At 38.6% G+C, this 23,739-nt stretch overlaps 1 protein-coding gene across 1 annotated transcript in view; it reads left to right on the top strand.

Moving 5' to 3' along the window:
* The window catches only part of LOC119231410 (uncharacterized), a 55,162-nt gene that overhangs the window by 19,648 nt on the left and 11,775 nt on the right, over nt 1-23,739 (top strand). The window contains exons 6-7 of the mRNA XM_037493169.2: nt 711-769; nt 8,457-8,607. Coding sequence (XP_037349066.1) covers nt 711-769; nt 8,457-8,607 — 210 coding nt within the window. The remainder of the gene's footprint in view (nt 1-710; nt 770-8,456; nt 8,608-23,739) is intronic.

Here is a 23,739-nt window from a genome sequence, read left to right as displayed (position 1 = left end):
AGGGAGTTCTGAGGGGCCAGAGCAGTGGTAGGCCTGATGTTAACCCTTTCCTTGCCATTACAACTCAAATGTGTCTCCGAATTCCTGCTCTCCCCACCCCAACCTATTCCTCCTCTAGCCTTCCCATCTCCCTCGAGTTCATGTCCACCTGCCAGTCACACAGAACAAATGCCTTCAAGCAAACCATGGCTCCTTCTCTCCTTCTTGTGCAGCTTCTTTTTCATGATTCCAAGTGTTTAAAAAAATGGATGGCTGAAAATTGAGACCCAGCTGTGCCGTACCAACGTTTAGATGAAATGAGGGAATCCACTCGGTGGCTTTCCTGTTTGCATCACCTGATATTTGATTTATTCTTAGTTTAGTAAAGGGGCAGCTATGAGGTGGGAGGGGCTATTTCTGCAGGGAATTATAATTGGTATCTGTCCATTCATCACTCTGAATAGGAAAATATAATCAAGCTAAGATCCGCTCTGTCCTCTGAAAGGCCTCATCTTTTCTGGAGACTTTGTAAGCAAATTGGTTTTCCTGATGATTGAAAGTTTAAAGCCCACAGACACATAACTTCCAATACTAGACCTTCCTTTCTCTAAATTCAGTGTGGTTACTTACAGTCTCCTTGATGTTGCCGGGGTTATTTTGCTCATTAGGCTAGAGGGGTAGATTGCTATTTCATTTTCTTTGATGGGTTTCATGTGTTAAATTTCTTCTAGGATCAGTTGAAAAATTCTTCAGCAAGAGCGAGCTTCAAGAAGAAGAGAAAGAAAATAAGGTAACCTGCCCATGCACTGTGCGAGTGATCAACATGCTAGTCCCATTTAATTTTGAATAATCCTCGTGTTTCCAAACAGGGAAAACCTTGCATGAGTGGGAAGGGCATTTGGACATTAGATGGGCATGACACATAGTGGATGGGAGAAGTTGATGAACCCCATTTGAATTATGGTTTTTCCTAAAGCCAGGTGAGGATTTCAGAGTTTCCCCCAACAAGCATCACTTTAGTAGAATTGTGGCAATTGGAGTGAATATGCCTTTAAAGTGGATTATTGGTTATTATGTATATTAAGTGATTTAATGCAGGTGGAAACCTTGGCAAACAGCCTGGCTTTTTCCAGGTGTTCCTCTTCTCTTATTTAGGCAACCCCCCCATATGCAAAGTTGTTGTCATTAGGAAACAAGATAAAAAGTTCAGCATTCACAGAGTAAAAATATTGAGTGCTGTGAAATCTGTAATCATAAGTCAAATGAAAGGTTGAGAGTGTCAACCTGAATCCTCAAAGACCTGATTGTTACATAAATGAAAGGTAAGCTGATCAAAGAACAGGTGTTTCTCTTTTGGTATATGAAAATGCATGTGATAGACATGCATTGATCTATTAGAATTCATGGTTTGCAATTCATTTTTATGATTTACAAATATATTTGAACATAGTTTATTCATTTAATAATACAGTGTACTTTTTTTTAATAATAAATTTTATTTTTATATTCCCCATACAATTGCAGCCCCCCCATTCTGACCCCAATCTCTCCCCTCCCACGCCCACCCCCTTAAAAGTGTCTCTGGTTCGTAGTTTTTTGTTGATTTTGATTTTCACTTTCTTATAGTTATTCATTTTCCTGGTCCCTTAATTTAAGTTTTCTAGATTCCTGCTATGAGTGAGACCATCCGGTATTTTTCTTTTTCTTTCTGGCTTATTTCGCTGAGCATGATCCCTTCCAGTGCCATCCATGTTGCTGCAAATTGCATGTGTTTATCTTTTTTGAATGCTGAGTAATATTCCATGGTATATATGTACCACATCTTCTTGATCCAGTCATCTATTTTTGGGCATTTGGGTTGTTTCCAAAGCTTAGCTATTGTAAACAGTGCTGCTATAAACATAGGGGTGCAGGTGTTCTTTGGAATTGATGTTGCTGTGTCCTTTGGGTAAATACCTAGGAGTGGAATTGCTGGATCATATGGGAGCTCTATGTTTAGTAGGTCCAGAAATCTCCACACAGCTCTCCACAGTGGTTGGACCAGTTTGCACTCCCACCAACAGTGCAGAAGATTTCCTTTTTCTCCACACCCTCGCCAACATTTGTTGTTGCTAGTTTTTTTAATATGTGGCATTCTCACTGGTGTGAGATGGTATCTCATGGTAGTTTTGATTTGCATTTCCCTGATGACAAGTGATGTTGAACATTTTTTCATATGCCTGTTGGCCATTTGCATTTCCTCTTCAGAGAAGTTTCTTTTTAGCTCTTCTGCCCATTTTTTGACTGGATTATTTTCTTTGTTGTTGTTGAGTCTCATCAGCTCTTTGCAGATTTTTGTGATCAGTCCTTTATCATTAGTGTTGGGTGCAAAAATGTTCTCCCAGTTGGTGGGGTTTCTCTTTGTTTTTGTTATAGTCTCTTTTGCTGTGCAGAAGCTCTTTAATTTGATGTAGTCCCAGCTGTTTATCTTTGCCTTCACTATCACTGCTTTGGGTGATGTGTCTGTAAAGATGTCTTTGATGTGCAAATCACGTAGTGTTTCGCCTATATTTCCTTCTATATATTTTATGGTTTCAGGTCTTATGTCTAGTTCTTTAATCCATTTTGAGTTGATTTTTGTGTATGGTGTGAGGTAGCGGTCAAGCTTCATTCTTTTGCATGTAGCGACCCAGTTTTCCCAGCACCATTTATTGAACAAACTTTCTTTGCTCCAATGCATAGTCTTTGCTCCTTTGTCAAAGATTAGTTGACCATAAATCTGTGGTTTTTTTTCTGGATTTTCTATTCGATTCCATTGTTCTGTATGTCTGTTCTTGTTCCAATACCATGCAGTTTTGATGATTATGGCTTTGTAGTAGAGTTTGAAGTCTGGGAGTGTGATGCCTCCATTCCCTTCTTTTTTTTTCAGGAGAGCTTTGGCTATTCGGGGTTTTTTGTGATTCCATATGAATTTCATCAATAATTGTTCTATTTCTTTGAAGAATGACATCGAAATTTTGATTGGAATAGCATTGAATCTGTATATTGCTTTTGGGAGGATGGCCATTTTTATAATGTTTATTCTTCCAATCCATGAGCAGGGGATGTCTTTCCATTTCTTTGTGTCTTCTTCTATTTCTTTTAACAGTGTTTTATAGTTTTCTTTGTATAGGTCCTTTACCTCTTTTGTTAGATTTATTCCCAAATATTTGATTTTTTTTGTTTCAATAAAAAAAGGGATGGTTTTTTTTATTTCTTCTTCTTCAGATTTATTGTTTGTGTATAGGAAGGCTACTGACTTTTGCGTGTTGATTTTGTATCCTGCCACTTTACTGAGCTGATTGATGAGTTGAATTAGTTTTTCTGCGGACTTTTTGGGGTTCTCTATGTATATTATCATATCATCTGCAAATAGTGATAGTTTGACTTCTTCTTTTCCTATTTGGATTCCTTGGATGTCTTTCTCTTGTCTTATTGCTCTGGCTAGGACTTCCAGTATTATATTGAAAAGCAGTGGTGAGAGTGGACATCCTTGTCTTGTTCCAGATCTTAATGGAATTGCTTTCAGCTTTTCACCATTGAGAATGATACTGGCTGTTGGCTTGTCATAGATGGCCTTTATGATGTTGAGGTATGTTCCTTGTATCCCCAGAATTTCAAGGGCTTTTATCATGAATGGGTGTTGCACTTTGTCGAAAGCTTTCTCAGCATCTATTGATATTATCATATGGTTTTTATATTTCTTTTTGTTGATGTGTTGGATAACGTTGATTGATTTTCGGATGTTAAACCATCCTTGTGTCCCTGGAATGAATCCTACTTGGTCGTGGTGAATTATCTTATGGATACATTGTTGGATTCTGATAGCTAAAATTTTATTGAGGATTTTTGCATCAGTGTTCATTAGGGAGATTGGCCTGTAGTTTTCCTTTTTTGTGTTGTCCTTGTTCGGTTTTGGTATTAGTGTAATGTTGGCTTCATAGAACGTGTTTGGTATTGTCCCTTCCCTCTCAATTTTTTGGAAGAGTTTGTGAAGGATAGGCACTAATTCGTCTCTGAATGTTTGGTAGAATTCATTTGTAAATCCATCAGGTCCTGGGCTTTTGTTTTTGGGGAGGTTTTTGATTACCATTTCAATTTCGCTGCTTGTAATTGGTCTGTTTAGGTGTTCTATTTCTTCTTTATCTAGCTTTGGGTGATTGTAGAGTTGTAGGAATTTGTCCATCTCCTCTAGATTGTTAAACTTGTTTCCATATAACTGTTCATAGTAGTTACTGATTATTCTTTTGATTTCTGCTGTGTCCGTTGTGATTTCTCCTCTTTCATTGATGATCCTGTTTATTTGTGCTTTCTCCCTTTTTTCCTTTGTGAGCCTGGCTAGGGGTTTGTCTATTTTATTGATTTTTTCAAAGAACCAGCTCTTGGTTTCATTGATCTTTTGGATTGTTTTTTTGGTTTCAATTTCATTTATTTCTGCTTTTGTTTTTATTATTTCTTTTCTTCTACTGGTTTTGGGGTTTTTTTGTTGTTCCTTTTCTAGATCTTTGAGCTTCGAGATTAGGTTGTTTCTTTGAGTTCTTTCTTGTTTCTTGATGTGAGCTTCTATTGCTATATATTTTCCTCTTATTACTGCTTTTGCTGCATCCCATACATTTAGGATATTGGTGTCCTCCTTGTCGTTCAATTCAAAGAATTTTTTAATTTCTTCTTTGATCTCCTCATTAGTCCAGTGGTCTTCCAGTAGTGTGGTTTTTAATCTCCATGAGGTAGGAAAGTTCCTTGCCTTCTTTTTATGGTTTATTTCTAGTTTGATGCCTTCATGGTCAGAAAAGATGGTTGATATGATTTCAATCTTGGTGTATCTGTTGATGTTTGTCTTGTGCCCCAGTGTGTGATCGATCCTGGAGAATGATCCGTGTGCGCTTGAAAAAATGTGTACTCCGGTTTTTTGGGGTTTAGTGTTCTATAGATGTCTGTTAAGCCCAATTGCTCTAGGTCCTTATTTAGAGCTTTGGTTTCTTTACTTATTTTTTGTCTTGTTGATCTATCCATTGTTGATAGTGGTGTGTTGAAGTCTCCCACTACGTATGTGTTTTCTCTGATGTCTGTTTTCAGAGAGGACAACAGTTGTCTGATATATTTTGGTGCTCCTTCGTTTGGTGAGTATATGTTAATGAGTGTTATTTCTTCTTGAAGTATTGTCCCCTTGATCATAATGTAGTGACCATAAAAATACAGTGTACTTTTCATGTGTTTTCAAGAGTGTGTTTTCCATGGGGCTTATAGTTCAGATGTAAATACCTCATGTAACATGGTTAACAAATTACAAATATACAACTCTGGACAGCAGCCTTTATGGCTTTTTGAATCCTAGGAACTTAGGTTGATGATTTCAACATTGTAGGAAAAATGTTGCAGAATTGAACAGAGCCAAATTGGCCACTGAAATTTTAGGCTGGAAAGGAATAAACTATAAATCAGTGAACGGAGAAAATAATGAACCCAGAAAGGCAAGGGGCTGGGAGGGCATTTTGGGGGAACTTAGAGCAAGAAGTACCAGTGTGTGGGTGCGAGGGGCATGGCAGGATGTGAAGAAGTTTTTTTTTCCCCCCCAAATCTATTTATTTATTTATTTATTTATAAAAATAAATTTTATTTTTATATTCCCCATACAATTGCAACCCCCTGATTTTGACCCCAATCCCTCCCCTCCCCGCCCCCCATCCCCCATAGAGTGTCTCTGGTTCACAGTTTTTTGTTGATTTTGATTTTCACTTTCTTATAGTTATTCATTTTCCTGGTCCCTTATTTAAGTTTTCTAGATTCCTGCTATGAGTGAGACCATCCGGTATTTTTCTTTTTCTTTCTGGCTTATTTCGCTGAGCATGATCCCTTCCAGCGCCATCCATGTTGCTGCAAATTGCATGTGTTTATCTTTTTTGAATGCTGAGTAATATTCCATGGTGTATATGTACCACATCTTCTTGATCCAGTCGTCTATTTTTGGGCATTTGGGTTGTTTCCAAAGCTTAGCTATTGTAAACAGTGCTGCTATAAACATAGGGGTGCAGGTGTTCTTTGGAATTGATGTTGCTGTGTCCTTTGGGTAAATATGTAGGAGTGGAATTGCTGGATCATATGGGAGCTCTATGTTTAGTAGGTCCAGAAATCTCCACACAGCTCTCCATAGTGTTTGTACCAGTTTGCACTCCCACCAGCAGTGCAGGAGAGTTCCTTTTTCTCCACACCCTCGCCAACATTTGTTGTTGCTAGTTTTCTTAATATGTGCCATTCTCACTGGTGTAAGATGGTATCTCATGGTGATTTTGATTTGCATTTCCCTGATTACAAGTGATGTTGAACATTTTTTCATATGGTTGTTGGCCATTTGCATTTCCTCTTCAGAGAAGTTTCTTTTTAGCTCTTCTGCCCATTTTTTGACTGGATTATTTTCTTTGTTGTTGAGTCTCATCAGCTCTTTGCAGATTTTTGTGATCAGTCCTTTATCATTAGTGTTGTGTGCAAAAATGTTCTCCCAGTTGGTGGGGTTTCTCTTTGTTTTTGTTATAGTCTCTTTTGCTGTGCAGAAGCTCTTTAATTTGATGTAGTCCCAGCTGTTTATCTTTGCCTTCACTATCACTGCTTTGGGTAATGTGTCTGTAAAGATGTCTTTGATGTGAATATCATGTAGTGTTTTGCCTATATTTCCTTCTATGTATTTTATGTCTAGTTCTTTAATCCATTTTGAGTTGATTTTTGTGTATGGTGTGAGGTAGTGGTCAAGCTTCATTCTTTTGCATGTAGCGACCCAGTTTTCCCAGCACCATTTATTGAACAAACTTTCTTTGCTCCAATGCATAGTCTTTGCTCCTTTGTCAAAGATTAGTTGACCATAAATCTGTGGGTTTATTTCTGGATTTTCTGTTCGATTCCATTGATCTGTGTGTCTGTTCTTGTTCCAATACCATGCAGTTTTGATGATTATGGCTTTGTAGTAGAGTTTGAAGTCTGGGAGTGTGATGCCTCCATTCCCTTCTTTTTTTTTCAGGAGAGCTTTGGCTATTTGGGTTTTTTTGTGATTCCATATGAATTTCATCAATAATTGTTCTATTTCTTTGAAGAATGGCATTGAAATTTTTATTGGAATAGCATTGAATCTGTATATTGCTTTTGGTAGGATGGCCATTTTAATAATGTTTATTCAGGATGTGAAGAAGTTTGAAAGGGAAATAAGCAGGAGTTTTATTGGAATTTGGCTTTTTTTGGGTATTTTTAGAAAGACTACAAAAACATTTGAATTGCTTCTTACTTTATTTTTGATGGTTAGGCTGCTGTTTCATTGATGATGATAAACAGGGACAGGCTCTAGAAGAGACATGTTACATTTTTGCTACACAAATGTATAGGAAGCATTTTATTTTATTTTTTAAAGATATTTTATTTATACAAGAGCTGGGGTACAGGCCAGAGGCGCGGGAGGGTGAGAGGATTCACCAGAGACAGAGCAGGGAGCAGAACAGGCAGACGGACCAAAAGCACTGCTGAGGGGAGCAATGGGTGAGACAGGTGAGGTCTGCCATGCCATGTGGGTTTCTCCCTGGCTGGCTGGCTGGCAATCGAACCCACACTGCAGAGGCTGTGGACAGCTTCACAGCACTGTGTTCAACCCACTGCACCATGGGGAAGCATTCTAGATTGGAAGTCAGCATTCTCAGATTTAAGAATTGAAACAAGTTTATCATGTTTGACTTATCCATAGAATGTATAGAATTATAGAATGAGGAAAAATTGCACATGAAATATATTTCTTACATTTTGTTGAAAGCCAGGAGGCATCACCCCACAATTGGGATTATAACTTTTGAGAGAATACATGGTAATATCCAAAGCCTGGATATTCCAGGTGGAGACTTAGTCCTTTGTCGTATTATGAGGATCTGCATAATGAGGAAGTCTTATTTAAGAAGTGGGTTTTGGTCTAACCTTGATAGTAAACTTTATTTCCTAAGAAACTGGTGTCTGTTCAAGGAAAGAGCAAGAAGGCTGATGACAAAGATGCTTTGTCCAGTTCAAGCTGACTCCTCCCAGCACCAGCTCTTGAGGTTGCATCCACTAATGTGGGTTGGCTGTGGCCTGGGACTGCAATTAACTAGGGAACCACAGAAACATGGTTAGGTTCCTCTCTCTCAGTCTCTGTGTCAGAGACCGAAGTAGAAGTCTGAGTGTGGTTAGCCAAGGTCAAAGAGACTGCACAGCAGTGAACCCAGAGGGGTTAAAAAATGTTAGTCTTCTCTGTTAATGTTTTCATTTTGGTGGACTATGTCTTTTGGATGAGCTGGGCTGATGTGGTTGAAAGAAAGAAAAGCGATACCTTGTGTCTGTGATATATGTGCTCTGTGCAATGTATTTAATTATGTTTTATTTTTATTTTGAAGATGTACGATCTTTCTTCTCTGTACTAATGTTTCAGTCACTCATTGTCTTTTGTTCCATTCCAGGAGCAAAAGAGAGATGATGATTTCTCCCAGTGGTTACTCCTGCCTGATGAAATATGGATTTGTGTATTTTCCCTTCTGTCACACAAGGAGCTTGCTCGGGTAGCACGAGTGTGTCACCATTTCTACCGACTTGCAAATGATGAAAGCCTCTGTAAGCAGACAAAACAATATTTGAAATGAATGGCCCATAACTGGGAAGAAAATATCCATATGACTTTTAGTTTGCTTTCTACTTTTTCCATTGTATAAAGGGTCCTTTGGAAACTGCATTATACTTTCTTGGCCATTAGTTTTTGGTTAGTTCAATACTACCACTTATTCTCTTGTTTGTCCATTCATTCAATCTGTAAATTAGGTGCTATGGGGATAACATAGGGATAACACAAGTTGATGAGACATTGTCCTACTCTAAATGTATATCTGTGATTTGGGAGATAGCTCTATAACCTACTAATTGAGACACAACTAATAATGGCAACAACAATAATAATGATCATTATAATCATTTATTGACACTTTCTATGTGCAGGCATCATAGTCTGTCATGCCCTTTATCTCACACATTTCTCACAGCAATAATATAAATCAGAATTTTCTTCATCTCCGTCTTGCAGATGCAGGAACTCTGTGTTGGAGAGCTTAAATAATGTGCTTACAGCCTCATGGTGTGTGGGTAGCAGAGCCTGTTGATTTTCAGTACTGATAATACACGGGGAAAAGAAAAGTATTGGATAGCTATGGAAGGAGGAGGTAGCATTTGTGATATTTGAAGAATGAATAGCATTTGGAAAGTGGAGAAATGGAAAGTAGCAGGAGGAAGGGCATTTTGAAGAGACAGAACAGCAAGAAGAAAGCAAAGAAGCCTTGTATCTGTTAGGGATTACATTTGACTACTGGGTTACAGAGACCTGAAACAACGGTAGCTTAACCTTTCAAGAAAATCCTCTTTTTTTTTTTCAACACATGACATGAAACCTATAGGCATATTGCCCAGATTGATGTAATTGCTTGGTGATGCCATCAAGGGCCACATTCCTTCTCTAGTTTTGTTCTCCCATTCTCAGGTCGTAACTTCAATCTTGATTACTTTATGCTTATAAGATGATTGTTGTAGGTCAAACCAGCATGTCTTTCTTTGTTCTGGAAAGAAAGAAAAAGCAGGAAAGTAGGGACAAGTAAAAGGGTGGCTACTCTCTGAGTCAACCCTAGTTATAGATTTTATAGATATTTCTTTTTATAATCCATCTAATGACTTTTTACATTTCGTTGGCTACCTCTTTTTATATGGTGGAGTAGGAAATGCAGGTATTTTTATGAGTACATCATCTTCCCCAACATTATGGGGATTCTGTTTAGAAGAAGAGCATGCATTCTGAGCAGGTTACCTTCCCAGTGCTTGCTATAGACTTGAAGCATGAACACCTACCACGTAGAAAGTAGAGTTGAGAATGTTGTGGAGAAGGGGGATTGGATCAACTCATGGAGGGGGTCCCTTGAATGCTATACTCAGCCTAGATTTTAACCTCTAGATAACAGGGAACATTTGAAGGCTTCTGAGTGAGTTTTAGAATGATTTATCTAGAAGCAATATGAAACATACATTAGACAGTGAAACCTCTATAAACACAACAAATTGGAGTCTGCACTGTACATTGGGCAGAACAAATAGGATGGAAGAGTGTCAACAGTGGGTATAGAGAGGAAGGAATGGGTGCTGAGACCCTCTGCTGCTCAGTCAACATGACCACTCGCTCACTGCAGTAACTGAGGACTTACGGGACACGGAGAACACAGTTGCTTTCCCAACTGTCTCCTTGCAAGTTCATTCCATTATTAGCAAAATGGGGCTCAGTAACATATGGAGAACAAATCCCAGCAGAAGAGTTCTATTTTGGGGGGGGGGGCAGGGAGGAGTTTCTAACAAGAGACCAGGGGATTTGTGAAGGAGATTTCCAATTTAGGGTCACTTGGCTTTTTGGGTCATTTTATCCTGGGTGTTTGTTGTCTTCCAACCAGGCAGCAGGAAAATCATAAGGTTTCCAAAACCAGGGGTTCATGAATTTTGACCCAGGGGTCAAGTTTGAAAGCCACCTGTTTTTGTAAATAAAATGTCATTGGAATGCAGCTTTGCTATTTGTGTACATATTGTCTATGACTACTTTCTTGCCTCAGTGGTAGAGTGGAGCAGTTGAAACAAAGACCATAGGATCCACAGAACCAAATGTGTTTACTATTTGAAGTTCCCTAAAACTTAAAAAAAAAAATGTTTCCTGGCTCATGCTAAAAACAATGTGATTCCTCTTCTTCCAGGGCAATTTCTATGGAAGGAGAATACTATGATCCTTTCATTTCTGGGCCTGAGATACAGGGACTTCATTAGTGCTTTTTTAGTGTTTGAGCATGCTTGAGAAACCAATTTAAAAAATCAACACCAAATCAAAATAAAACCAAAATAAAATTGCATTCTGTTTGCTTGCTCTTGGGTGATTATGTAAATTTTGTGGCCAGAGAAACATATAACTAAGAGTCCCAGATCAGGATTTTAATGTCGCACATTTAATATACATTTGCTCCTGCAACCTCAAATGTGAACACCGACCGAGCCCTCAAATTTAAATGTTTACCTTGTGGAGTAATGAAAGTAAACTTCTTAATTATTTATGGCTCACCTTAATTTAAGGTCATTTTAGGATTATTATTTATATGTAATGTGTTTCAACATAGGGAGGGATAAATGTTTAAATGGGGGGTGGAAACGAATAGTTAAGAGTATATAATACTTCTAGAGACCTTTGTTCTGCTAATGGCTGCTAAGTCCATTCCTCTAATTGCCATGTATCTTTGTTGGGGGAACAATACGCCCTGAATGCGCTCCACCCCACCTCCATGCCAAAGAGATCCCGGCACATGGACTGCAACTCCTATCATGCTGTGGAGCCACAGTAACCCTTGGAAGGGGATTGCTAGGAAGAAAAGGTGGAGTTAGCAGCCATGCTTGATAGGAAAAGGTAGGACATGTGGGCCGGAGGGAACTTGGTGTTGTCTGCCTTCAGCTTGCACTCGGGGTTCCTGCTCAGCCAGCGTTACCAGTAGGATACATTAACCAATGAATCTCTATATAACACCCTCTCTGTGCTCTGTTTCATTTCTCTTGGAAATAACCCTTTTGTTAACTTTCCAATGTGTGCCCGCCCCTGGGTCAGTCTTGTTGTGAGTTGTTTTAAACACACAGGGAAGGACGCACACCAGACCATCCCATTTTCCTTTGGGGTATCGCTGTAACATCTTCACATTTACTAAATTGATAGGGAAAAAAATTCAGGAGTAAATAAGACCCCCCTGAGCTTTTGGGTGTGTTAGGCTCTCGTAGGCTGGGGTCTCCAGGGTGCTGTTCAAGCACTCAGTGAGGGGATGATGTTTATGCAGTAGCTGAGGCTTTCTAGTTCTTCTGTCTGTGATTTAAGTTGAGACCTTCAAGAGCTGCTCTTCTCCCTGCCTGGCAGTGTCCCCTGGGGGAATCTCTGCTGGCCTGCGGCCATCACCTGCTTCTATTGAGAAACAGCCTAGGAGATGCTTTGTGTTTTGGGGAAGCTTGTTGTTGAGAACAGCACTCTGTTGAGACCATCACAGGCCTCTCTACGTGGCCCCGTGGGGAGGCTCACTCCCCAAAATAGCTGTGCTTCCTCCAAGGACTCTTGATTCATTTCAGGGCACTGAATAAGAAAACGCAGGGCCCCCCTCAAACCCATGTGAAGAAAATTGTGTATTTCGTTGACCAAGCACAATGCTGGCTCTGGCTCTTCACATCAGTTTTTATAATTTTTTAATTAGTTAAAAGTTATAATCTTTATAAATTTTTGATAATTATTTTTGTCATTTAAAATACTCTTTAAAATTATACACTGCCCTGTCGACAGGTTCTTAGAAGCTGCCTGAGCTTTTTTGGAATCAGGAAACTGTGGTTCTTAAAGTTGAGCAGGCATCTGAATTGCCTGGAAGACTTGTTAAAAGGCAGGTGATCATTCTTATTTCAACTTGGTGATTTGGGCTGACATTGTGAATTTCTTATATAGCCCCAGGATGAGTTGATGCTGCTGGTCCAGAAGCTTTGAATCCGCTGTGGTTAAGAAAATAAACAAGATAAAAACAACTTTTTGATAATTTATTATATTAGCATCCTGTCAATTGAGCAGTGGGATTTTTTGTTGTTTTTTTAATTCTTATGCTGCTGGCACCAAACTAGACGGAAGGCGGGATGATTCCTTGTCCTGAGGAGATTTTCTGATAGGTTGCAGAGATTGGAAATACTTACGAAGCAGACAAAAAGGATAATGTTGTGCCAAGTGTAGATGGGACAATTCACTGTGTATTTGGGTCTTTAAGAAGGAACACAAGGGTGAAATTAGGGCTTGAGCTGCTCTTTGATACTGTTAGGGGAAAAAGGCTGTCCCAAAGCTAATTCCATACAGGCTTTGTGGACTCCACCGCCACCCCAGTGTTAGGGGGAAAAGGCTGCCCCAAAGCAAATTCCATACAGGCTTTGTGGACTCCACCCCCACCCCAGGTCAAAGCCAAAGACACTGGGAACTCCAAATCCCATCACCACTAAAGGGAAGGTGGCTGGGACCTGAGGGTGGGGTTAAGCAGCCAGGTGGATACAAAAGGCAGACATGTGGGCTTTGGGGCGCTCTCCATTTTGGGGCCCTCGGCCAGCTCGCGGCGTCCGTCTAGCTCTGAGAGTGACTTTGGGTTTCCAGGTCGTCGGATCGGGTAGGACGCATTAAAGACTTTATTTCCCTATTTTCTCCCTGAGTTGTACATTTTCCTTATTTCTTTTTCTCTTGTAAATAAACCTTTTATTAACCCTTTTGCGTGTGTCTGTAGTAGAGTATTCACAAGTCCCTTTAAAGCGCGCGGGTGAGGACCCACAGCCAGGAACCCGTTTAATATCGGGGTTGCTCTATAACAATACAAGGATAGGTTCAGTGTTCTCCTCTTGGCCATGGAGGAGGGGATCCCCCTACATCGGGGCTCCTCTCCTTTTTCATCTCCTGTCTGGTTTCCACCTGATCAGTCCCTTCTTGTTCCTTGACTCCTGTGCTTTCCAAGACTGTTTCTGATCCTTTGTCCCATATCTCCACCTGAGATTCACTTTTCTCCCATCTCTATCAGTTCCACACCACACAGCTCCAATGGCAGCAATGGCGTATTAAAGATAATCTTGGCTCTTCCCCAAATACTGCTTTCAGTGATTTGCGAACAGCTTGTATTGATGAAGATATATTCCTTCCCTCAATTCTTTTGTCCAGGTTTTACTCATCATCTGACAATTCTAGTTTCCCTACTTTCCCTCTATGAAACTCCATTCTCAAAGTGGGGTCCATAAACCAGCAGTATCAGCCCTGCCTGGGAGCTTGTTGGAAATGAAAACCCTTGGACCCCAGGCCTGAATGGGGAGCTCCTTGGGGATGGGCCCGGCAGGTGGAGTTTCACAAGCCCTCCAGGTGACTCTGGTAAATACTGCTCTGTGTGGAAAGCCAATTATGGCAAGTAGCCAAGGAAACTCTCCCAGAGGGCTTCCTCCTCTCAGTTCAACCCTGCTCTCTAATTACTAACAGTCCATTTTAAGAGTTGAGATTTTGCATTTCTTAAAAGATGAACAGTTTTAATTTCCTCAGCAGTTTGCTTTAAAAACAACATGAGGATATTTTCTCTATAAGTTTAACATTTCACTGACTTTATTATGTAGTACAAATGCCCTGACTGCTTTTTAAAATGATTATAATTCAACCATAGATAATGAATGCTTTCAAGTGCTGTAACAAATTGGATAATAACAATGATTTAATAGAAGTCAAACTATCTAACAGTAGGAAGAAAAACCCTGCAGATTAACTTCATTTTTCTAAAAATATCGATTTAAAATAAACTATATTCATACCCCAAATCCTCTATCTAATTCCTTCTTTACTGAATGTGGTTATATACTTTCTCATAGGAAGAATTGAAAAAATAATGAGGAGCTCTGCCTAGATACACAGTAATGTTCAAGGAAATGTGCAATATACTGCTTATTGTTCCATGAACTTGTAACTGCATGGCCATGTACACAGATTATGTACAAATGCTTTTTACACATAAACACATTTGTGCACATATATACATTCCTTTTAATGATTTTTTTATTGAAGTGCAAGCCACACAATCAGTACCCATTTAAAATGTATAATTTGATGACTTTGGATAGTTATAGTCATCATAATCAAATACGGACCATTTTTATTACCTTCCCAAAGTGTCCTGTGTACTCATGCAGTCTCTGTCAATCACTATCCCAAGTCTGGGGTGACTTTTTGTTACTATAGCTTAATTAATGTGCTATAGAAATAGAATCTTATAGTATTTGCTCTTTTTTTGGTCTGGTTACTTGAACTCAGTATGATGATTTTAAGATTTATCTATAGTGTTGCATATATCAACAGTTCATCACTTTTCATTGCTGAGTAGTATTCCATAGTGTGAATGTACCACATTTTGTTTATCCGTTCACTTGTGGATGGACATTTTGAGGTTTTGACTATTGCAAATAATGTTGCAATGAACACTGATTACAAGTCTTTGTGTGCACAGATGTTTTTATTTATCTTGGCTAAATACCTTATGAAGAATGGCTAGGTCATCTACTACATGTAAAAATTAACATTTAAAAAAGCTGTCAAATAGTTTTCAGAATGTTTGTATAATTTTACATTCCTACCATCAGTGTATAAGAATTCCAGTTGCTCTATATCCTTTCCAAAAGTTGGTAACATTAATCTTTCAATCTGTGATCTTCATTGTATATATAATTTTTATATCTCTGATGATTTACTAGATTGAACACATTTTATGTATTTATTGACCATTTGTAAACACTTCTGTAATGAAGTACTTATTCAAATATCTTGCCTTTCTTTGAGTTGTTTTTCTTATTAAATTGTAAGAGTTCTTTATACATTCTGAATACAAATTCTTTATCAAATACTTCCAAATGCTCTCTCAGTCTGTGACTCCTCATTTTTTTTAATGGTGTCTTTGAAAGAGTAACACTTGGCATTTTGATAACATCCATTTTAACAGTTTTTTCTATAGTATAAGTTTTTGTACTCTAGGAAACTGTCCCCTATTACTAGTTCACAAAAATTTTCTGTTTTCTCAGAGAAATTTTAGTTTTAGCTTTTACATTTAGGTTATTATATTTGAGCGATGTTCATTTTTCCCCATATCCAGTTCTTTGAGCACTGTTTATTGAAAAGGATTATCCATTCCCTATTGAATAGTCTTAATAGCTTTATCAAAAGTCAACTGACCATATGTGTTGATTTATTTATACACTCTCTATTCTGTTTCATTTATACACTCTCTATTCTGTTCCCAGTACCATAAATATGGTCTGTTTCTTCAACTCTTAGCTATGCTTAGGCATTTCTTATAGAGGCTTACATATCTTTTGTAAAATTTATTCCTAAGAGTTTTCTGTTTCTCTATCTATGATAAGTGGGATTGTTCTTATAAATTTTATTTTTCTAATGTTTGCTGTTAGTGTTATAGGACAGGGAGAGGGGCAGCCCAAACCCCGCAAACCTGACTATTCTAAATGGGTTCTGCCATCCGCCGCATCAACACAAAACATAGGAGATTTTAATGGGAAGGAACTTTAATAAAACTAGGAAACAATACAGGTAAGGCCAAGAGTCTAGTTTCTAAATGAAGCACCCAAAGTTACCCATCCCCTCGTGGGTAAAAGTCCATCCATATGGGATCGGCCCAGAACAAGGCCCCAAAGCCTGCTACAAGTCTAAAGCATCTTCCAGTGGGGACCCACAGAAAAGGGTCACAAACAACCGGACAAGTCCGGAAGGAAAAGAGCAAAATCAACATCAAGATAAAAGCTGCCATTGTCACCTCCCCACGGGTCTCACCCACATCTGTGTCACCCAGTCCACGACCAAAAGACAAGCTCAGTTTCTTCACGTGTCTCTAAGCTCCATGCGCCTCCTCCAGGGCTCCTGGCTCCATCCTGCTTCCTTCCTCAGTCTCTTCTCCAGCTTCTCCTCTTCCTGCTCAGCTCCACCCTCCCTTGGGTGGGGCAGGGAACCTCCCCCTTTCCTGGGGACCACCCTGTTACATTAGTACAAAACATACCATTGTTTTTCTTTGTCCACATAGTATCCTGTTACCTTGTGAAGTCCACTTCTTATACTTAATATTTGCTTCTAGATTTCTGAGGATATAAATAATAATGTTACCTAATACAGTGACAAATTTATAGTGCTACCTATAGTATTTTTACTGTTAGCTTCTTGCCTTCATGCAATGGCTAAGATCTTCAGAAAAACATTGAAAAGAAATGGTGAGAGAAGTCATTCTTGCCTTTTTCTCAATTGTCAAAGAATACACTTTAATATAATTTCACTCTAAAATATGATCTTGCTTGTTGGTTTTTAATAGATTGAGATTTATCAGATTGACAAAATCTAGCCTTAGTTTGCTGAGAATTTTTATCAGAAAATGATATTACATTTTATCAAACGCTTTTTATGCAACTAGTGAGATGGTACAATTTTTCTCCTTTATTCTGTTAATATGATGAATCACATTGGTTGACTTTGCAACATTATACAATTCTTCATTTGAATATTAAACTCAAAGATAACATTGTGCATTATCCTCCCCTCTGAGTTCTTAATTTTTTCTTTTCAGTTCTAGAATTTTTTCTTTATCAAACCTGCCTTTTTTAAAGGGTATAGCTACATGTCAAGATTTTATTTCTGAACAGAGCAGTCATACTGTTTTATAACCTGTGTCTGGTCACTTGTAACCCCATTCATCTCTTTCTATTGTCTCTTCTTTACATGGGTTTTTGTGCATTTATCTGCATGTAACCCCGGTTTTCTTTGCTTATATGTGGAACATTGTTTTTGAAAAATTATTTGTGGGAAAAACCATGAGGCTTAGATGATTTTACATCCCTCCAGCAGGTGTTTTTATTTTGTTCTGCTCAGCCACTAGGGGTGCTGCTCTCATGGTATGACTTTACCCAATTTCAGTGCTTGAGGTTTTCTTGGCCACTTAGTGGAATCCAAGTCCCAGGAATGGCTTACTTTCATTCACCCTTACTCCTAAAGTTCAGGGCAAACCCATAGATAGTTGCCTCTGGCACTTGTCCCTAAAAGGCTGCACTCTTTGTTATGATTCCCTTTATCTCCAAGTGCCTGCAAAAATCATTGTTTGGCTTCTCAGCTCCCTTTGCTGGATAAGCATAAGCCCTAGAGAAAACTGGGTCTCCAATGCCAGACTCACCACAGTGGGTTACAGCTTCCCAGGACTTCAGCAAGGCAGTTCCTCCCTGATGTTTCTCACTTGATCCCCTCAAATATGACCCCTAGGTGATAATTACTCTGCTCATTGCACTTCTGTTCCCTGGATAATGTACTTTGATCTGGGGGAGAGAAGTTATTTCCCAAACATAATTTCTCTAGTTTGCTTGCACGTTCACTTCAGGATTGAGTCAGAAACCAGTGCATCCTGTCCTGTACACTCCAGGAGGCACACACCAAACTTCTTGAGTCTTTCCTAATAAGCTCTCTCTAGGTTTTGAGAGGACTAAGTACTAACACTTCATGGTTGTTACCAATAGTACATCAACAGCTCTTTCTGAAGACTTTCACTCAACTACGGTTTCCAGCCTCTTCAACTTCAACCCTTTGATCCGTTCAAAGTAGATGAGTGGCTAAGGAGTGCAAAACTGGCTTTCAGAAACTGTTTTGTATAACATCAGGGTACTAGGCATACCTGGGTAATTGGCAAGTATTGCCTTAGATGCCAAGTTGAAATATCTCAATATCCGTTGTGTAGTCTACAAATGTTTTCCCAGTCTGTCATTTGCCTTTCAATTCTTCTATGGTAGTGTTTTGATAGACCATGTTAAATTTTAATACAATGAAATCATTTTATGGCTTCTTACTCTGGTCTTTTTAAAAAAACACATTTTATACTTCTGAGGGTAGGAATTTACCTTTATTCTACTTTTGTGTATTCTTTTTCTAATGTTTTTCCATCTGGTATTTGGCAAGTTTGGGAATCTAATTTTTTTAGATAGTAAATCACTCTAACATTTTATATGTGGTATTTGTTTTTCTATTCCATTTGGTCTAACAGATCATTCTGTTAATGATAATGTAATTGATTAACTGAAACCAAAATGTAGATTTATCTAAGTGTTTACACTAATCCTGGTATTGTATTCTTTGTAGATACTTGATTTTGAATTAAGTAACCTTATTGAACATATTTCAATATAATTATGTGTAAACTGGAATTTAAAAAATTGAATCAGAGATTCCCCTTCATTTACAGTGTAATTTTTGGTTGTCCAGTGACACTGATGATATATTTGTGAGAAACTCCCAGTTTTCATGATCCAGTCAATGGGAAATATAAGGATGTATATAAATCATGTTGGTAGATTGGTCTGGATTTCACCTGTTACTAGTGAAAGATTTTGGCTTCTGTGACAATCTCAAGCTGCAATTTGAAGCTAATAATTAACTGTGTTAACAAGATTGAATGTCTGGAAGCAGCAGACTCTTCTGTTTCAGACACAATGCATCAGTATTGTAGGAATCAGACGTATTGCTTTTTGTAGTGAGCAGGACTCTGGCCTGGGAACCTGATAATGAGCCAGCCCATGAGTTCCCTGCCAGGGCCTGGTTCCAAGGCAGCCAAAGGGAGGGAGTGGTCATTTCTGAGTGACTCTGGTGTCCTTCATCTGAAATAGAACTCAACTAGGCATGAATGGGAATGGGTCCTTACTTCGGGGAATGATCTGAACTGGTTGTAATTTCCTGTTTCCAGAAGTGAACAAATATAGGGAAGGTAGTTTGCACAATATAGCCACAGAATTTTCATTTCTGTTTACCAAATTATGTAAAAAAGTAGTTTTGATAATATTATCTTATAGCTTGTTTATCGCTCCTTCCTATTTTCTAAAATAATTTGTGATTTTATAAAAATGCATGAAATATAGTACATTTCATTTTATAAAACAGTGATATCAGGACAAAGGAAAATAAGGGTTAGATAAAAAAGATAAAACCAAGGGGAAATACATACAGAGAAATGTGGGCTCTTTTTCTCCTGTCATAGTGGCTAAAATTTCTGCACACTTGACTCTGAATTTCCTTGGACCTGGCAAAAGAGGTGAACTTGATGAATCAAAAAATTCTCATTGTTTAGAAAAGAAAAACAAATCAGTTACTCATAGAGAAGACATTTTCATAGGAGTACATTTTTGGAAGGAAAGACACTTCTGCAATTTTTTGTTTGTTAGGGTAGTGATGTCGCTGTTTATGTTACTTTTCTTGAGGTTGTTTACATTCTGTCTCATAAATAAAGTGTGATGAATATGAGATGAATACATCCATCAGCTAATTTCATAGGCATTGTTTCCAACCCATATATGTTAATCATTTATGAAGTACCTTTATGTGCCCAGTATTGTTTGGTGCTTAGACATCCAAAGATGAAGAATACTAGTTACCTTCCATGAGGAAAAGCTAGCTGGGCAAGCCGACATTGAAAGAGAGAGGTTTAACATTACAATTTCACTGATACTATAGCGATAATATGCATAGAGAAGGGAAAAATGGTTTTATCTAAGTAGTAAGAAGCAGAAGGTTAGCTGAGTTATCTTAGGAGTTTACTAGCAAAAGAGGGAGGAGAGAGACTTTCAGAGAGGAACCAGAAGGAGCAGAAGGCACATTCTGTAGACTGTTTTTCTGATAAAGTAAGCAATTGAAGCTTTCATTCATATCTGCATATAATTTTTCTCTCGTCAAATTTAAAAGCATTCTTTAAAAATGAGTAGGTTGTTTAGGTTTAGAATTATTTTAAATACACTGAATTAAAACTACCGAACAGTGTTGTCCAACAAAATTTTCTGTAATGGGGGAAATGTTCTACGTCTGTGATGTCCGGTGTGGTAGCCCATGTCATCGTTGTTAAACCTCTTACACTCTGCAGAATGTTTTTATCTTGGGCCTCAACCTCAATTGTAGAAACAGCTTGCTCAGTGTGGCTCTCTGGAGCTCTGACACTGTGGCCCTATCTAGAAGGACTGGTGACTCTGAAATCCCCAGAACTCGAGCCAAAGTTGAGCAGTTTTGAGGAATGAATGACTTTAAGATCATTCAGCAGATCAAAAACTACCAGGAGCAGTTTTTGCTTTGCAGTAACTAGGCAAATCCTTTAACTGTCAGGTGATCCAGCAGGGGCGGGGACAGGGCAGGAAGAGAAGGCGGGGCAGATTTGTATGTGTGTCTCAGTCTTATGCAAACCATGCAAGGAACACGACACCATGAGAAGGAAACTAAGCTAAAACTCTGTGACTGATGACTCCCTCTCCCTGGGCATGTGCATGCACACACATGCACACACTTGCAGGAACACACACACACACACATCCTGATAGCAATCTTTCAATTCTTGCAGTATCCTGACAGCCACAGAACTGCATATTATTTTATACCTTGGCTCCTGGGGCTGTGTGTGAGGCAGCCCTCAGCTAGTTCCAGGACTTGTCTTTCTGGTTGGTGTTTAGAGAAGGTTTGCAAGTGTAGCATGCTTTTCTTGTGACTTTTGATCTCTATTTATGAAACATGTTTCACTTTTGGCAAAACTCTTCCAAAAGCCTTACTTTGAGTTCCATCAATTGAATTAAAAAAAAATATAATCCCTATTAAGGAGGAATAAGAAATTTTTTAAGAGCAGGTATTAATTGATATGAAAATTCATGCTTATCAGAATATTTAAATGTACCTTTTGTAGTTGTACTTGCTGAATTATCACTGAACTTGGTATTCTTGCAGTAACTATTAAATCAACTTTGAATTAAGTGCTAAGCTTCTGGATTTCACATTGTTGCTGATATCACTATAGTCTTGGGTAGATGGGAAATGCCAATGTTTTATATATATTATATATATTGATTATTAGTTTTTTTAAGGAAATAAATTCAGTGCTTCATTTTTTATTAACCATGCACTTTCATTTTTTTTGCTCATTTTTGTTGAAATGATCTATTGCAAAAATAAAAACCTGTTATTGAACAATAAAGTACATAAGTAGTTGTAGACTCTTACCAGGTAGTAAAGCTCTCTAACAAGGTCTGCTAATCTACTAATCTAAGACTAATCAATTAATCAAACTGCACTCCATCTCTATTGCAGCTTTCCTGTTCATCTAACTATAATTCCCATGTGTCTCACTGACTATGTCATTGTACATCTTGCAGATGATGGCAAAACTGAGTGGTATGTTAGGTGACTGGATGCAGTATTAGTCTCCAGTGTTTTTCTTCCTATTACCAGCACCAGAGTTAGCCATTTCTTTTTTTCCAGCATATATGTATATAAACCAGCAAGTATCCTATGTGCTGTGTTTGAAAGGCAAGCATTAGTTATATTTCATTTAGGAAGGGCTGGGAAAAGAGGGATGGGTAGTTTTAAATGCAGCCATGTTAAAATGAAAACTGTTCATTAATGTACATCTTCCACATTATTATAACAGCATGACAGGAGCTGGAAGTACAAAGCAGAGACCACAAAAACCCATCTCAGCTTATTACAATTAAAATGATAATGACAATATTTCATTAAAATGGAAAATCCTGGATACATGCTAAATTTCAGGATGATCCTATGTAAACCAAAATGGTTCTGGAGAAATGGATGTGTGATTACTCCAACCACTGTTGGAAAGTCAAGTGGAGATATTATTGAGGCTCTTAGACAAAGAAGGCTGGAGTTTCTGGGATGTGTGTTTCAGATCAACATTTGGGAATCATCAGTATGTAGGTTATATTTGAAGAGAGGAGACTGGATGGGATCACCAGTGGGAGTGCATGTGTTCAGGGAAGGGGTGAGGGCCAAGGGCTGGGTTCCCCATCATGGGGCAGAGGGAGAAGGTGAGGAAAGAAAGATGCAGAGACTGAAAGCTGAAACTCAAATTGCATCATGGCACTCATCAGGTTGCAAAGAATACTTGAAAGTCAGAGATGAGAACATTCATTAAGCATTTGCTGTCTGCTAGGAGCTTTCAAACCCTTGTGGTGCTGCTGAAGAGGAGGTCAAGATCACATATGCCCTTGGGCCTGGGCAAAGAACACACACCGATGATGTAGGTCAGTTTAAGTCCGGAGGGGAGAGTGAAAGGTATGCCAGACAGGAGAAGGCAGGCCTCCTAAAGGAATTTAAAAAATACTTTCCACAATTTTTTGAGCCAAGAAAATTACCTTAGTGGACAAGATGTGAAGCATAGACTGTAAGTTTGTGATGCTTGCTATATATTAACTTTGCAAAAGTTATTTCCATGTTCCCAGACAGGGTAAACAAATCCCTAGACCACATGACTATTGAATGGCAGATCGTGGAATAGTGACTCAAGTCAGCGGACTACAGAGCTAGTGTTCTTTGTACTGCACCAGACCATGTCCTGAAATTTCTGAGACCAAATCTTACTGGAAATTAACTGATAAATCTAAGCATCAAACAAGAAGTGTTTTGTTTTTCCAGAATATTTTCATGGTTACTTTAAAATATTTCCACCTCACCCCATCCAGATTCTAAAAGGAAAATGGAGACACTTTTCTTTGTGTTTTTCACTGGAGGGAATCCTTTTTCTCTGAGGCCTGAAGGAAACATATGGTGCTCAAGGGCCACAGAGAGAAGAAGAGGTCTAAGAGACATCCAGAAATCTTAAGGGCCTTAAAGTGTATTAATGGCCCTTTGAACATAACTCTGGGCGACCAAATGACCCTAAAATGCAGCCCATTATTCTTGGAGTCAAATCTTTTACCTTCTGATTTAGCTCTAGGTTCAGGCTGTTTATAATGTTGGGGTGTTGTGAATGTTCCCTTTTGACCATACCTATTGTTTTTCTCATGGGACTCACAAGGGGTAGTGGTTAGAACGTGGACTTGAGTCAACATGCTGATGTGTGGGGCCAGGCTTGGCCACATGCTGCCTGTGTGGCCTTGGGGCAAGTCACCCAGCCTTTCTGGGTATTGTTCTCTTAATTTTTAAAATTTAAAATAAATATAAAGAACCTTCTCCCATTACTTCCTTAGATGGTTCAGAACCTGCTGTAAATTATTTGGAATCTCATCATCTATGTGAGATCATGTATGAGCACTATGCATGAGAAGATTCTTATTTAAAAGCAAGCCAGGGGAGAGGGGCATGTT

This window comes from Talpa occidentalis, unplaced genomic scaffold (assembly GCF_014898055.3).
Source record: "Talpa occidentalis isolate TD23 unplaced genomic scaffold, MPIMG_talOcc4v2.1 talOcc4.7, whole genome shotgun sequence".
NCBI lineage: Eukaryota > Metazoa > Chordata > Mammalia > Eulipotyphla > Talpidae > Talpa > Talpa occidentalis.
The sequence above is the reverse complement of the archived record's forward strand: the minus strand, read 5'-3'. Positions and strand labels throughout refer to the sequence as shown.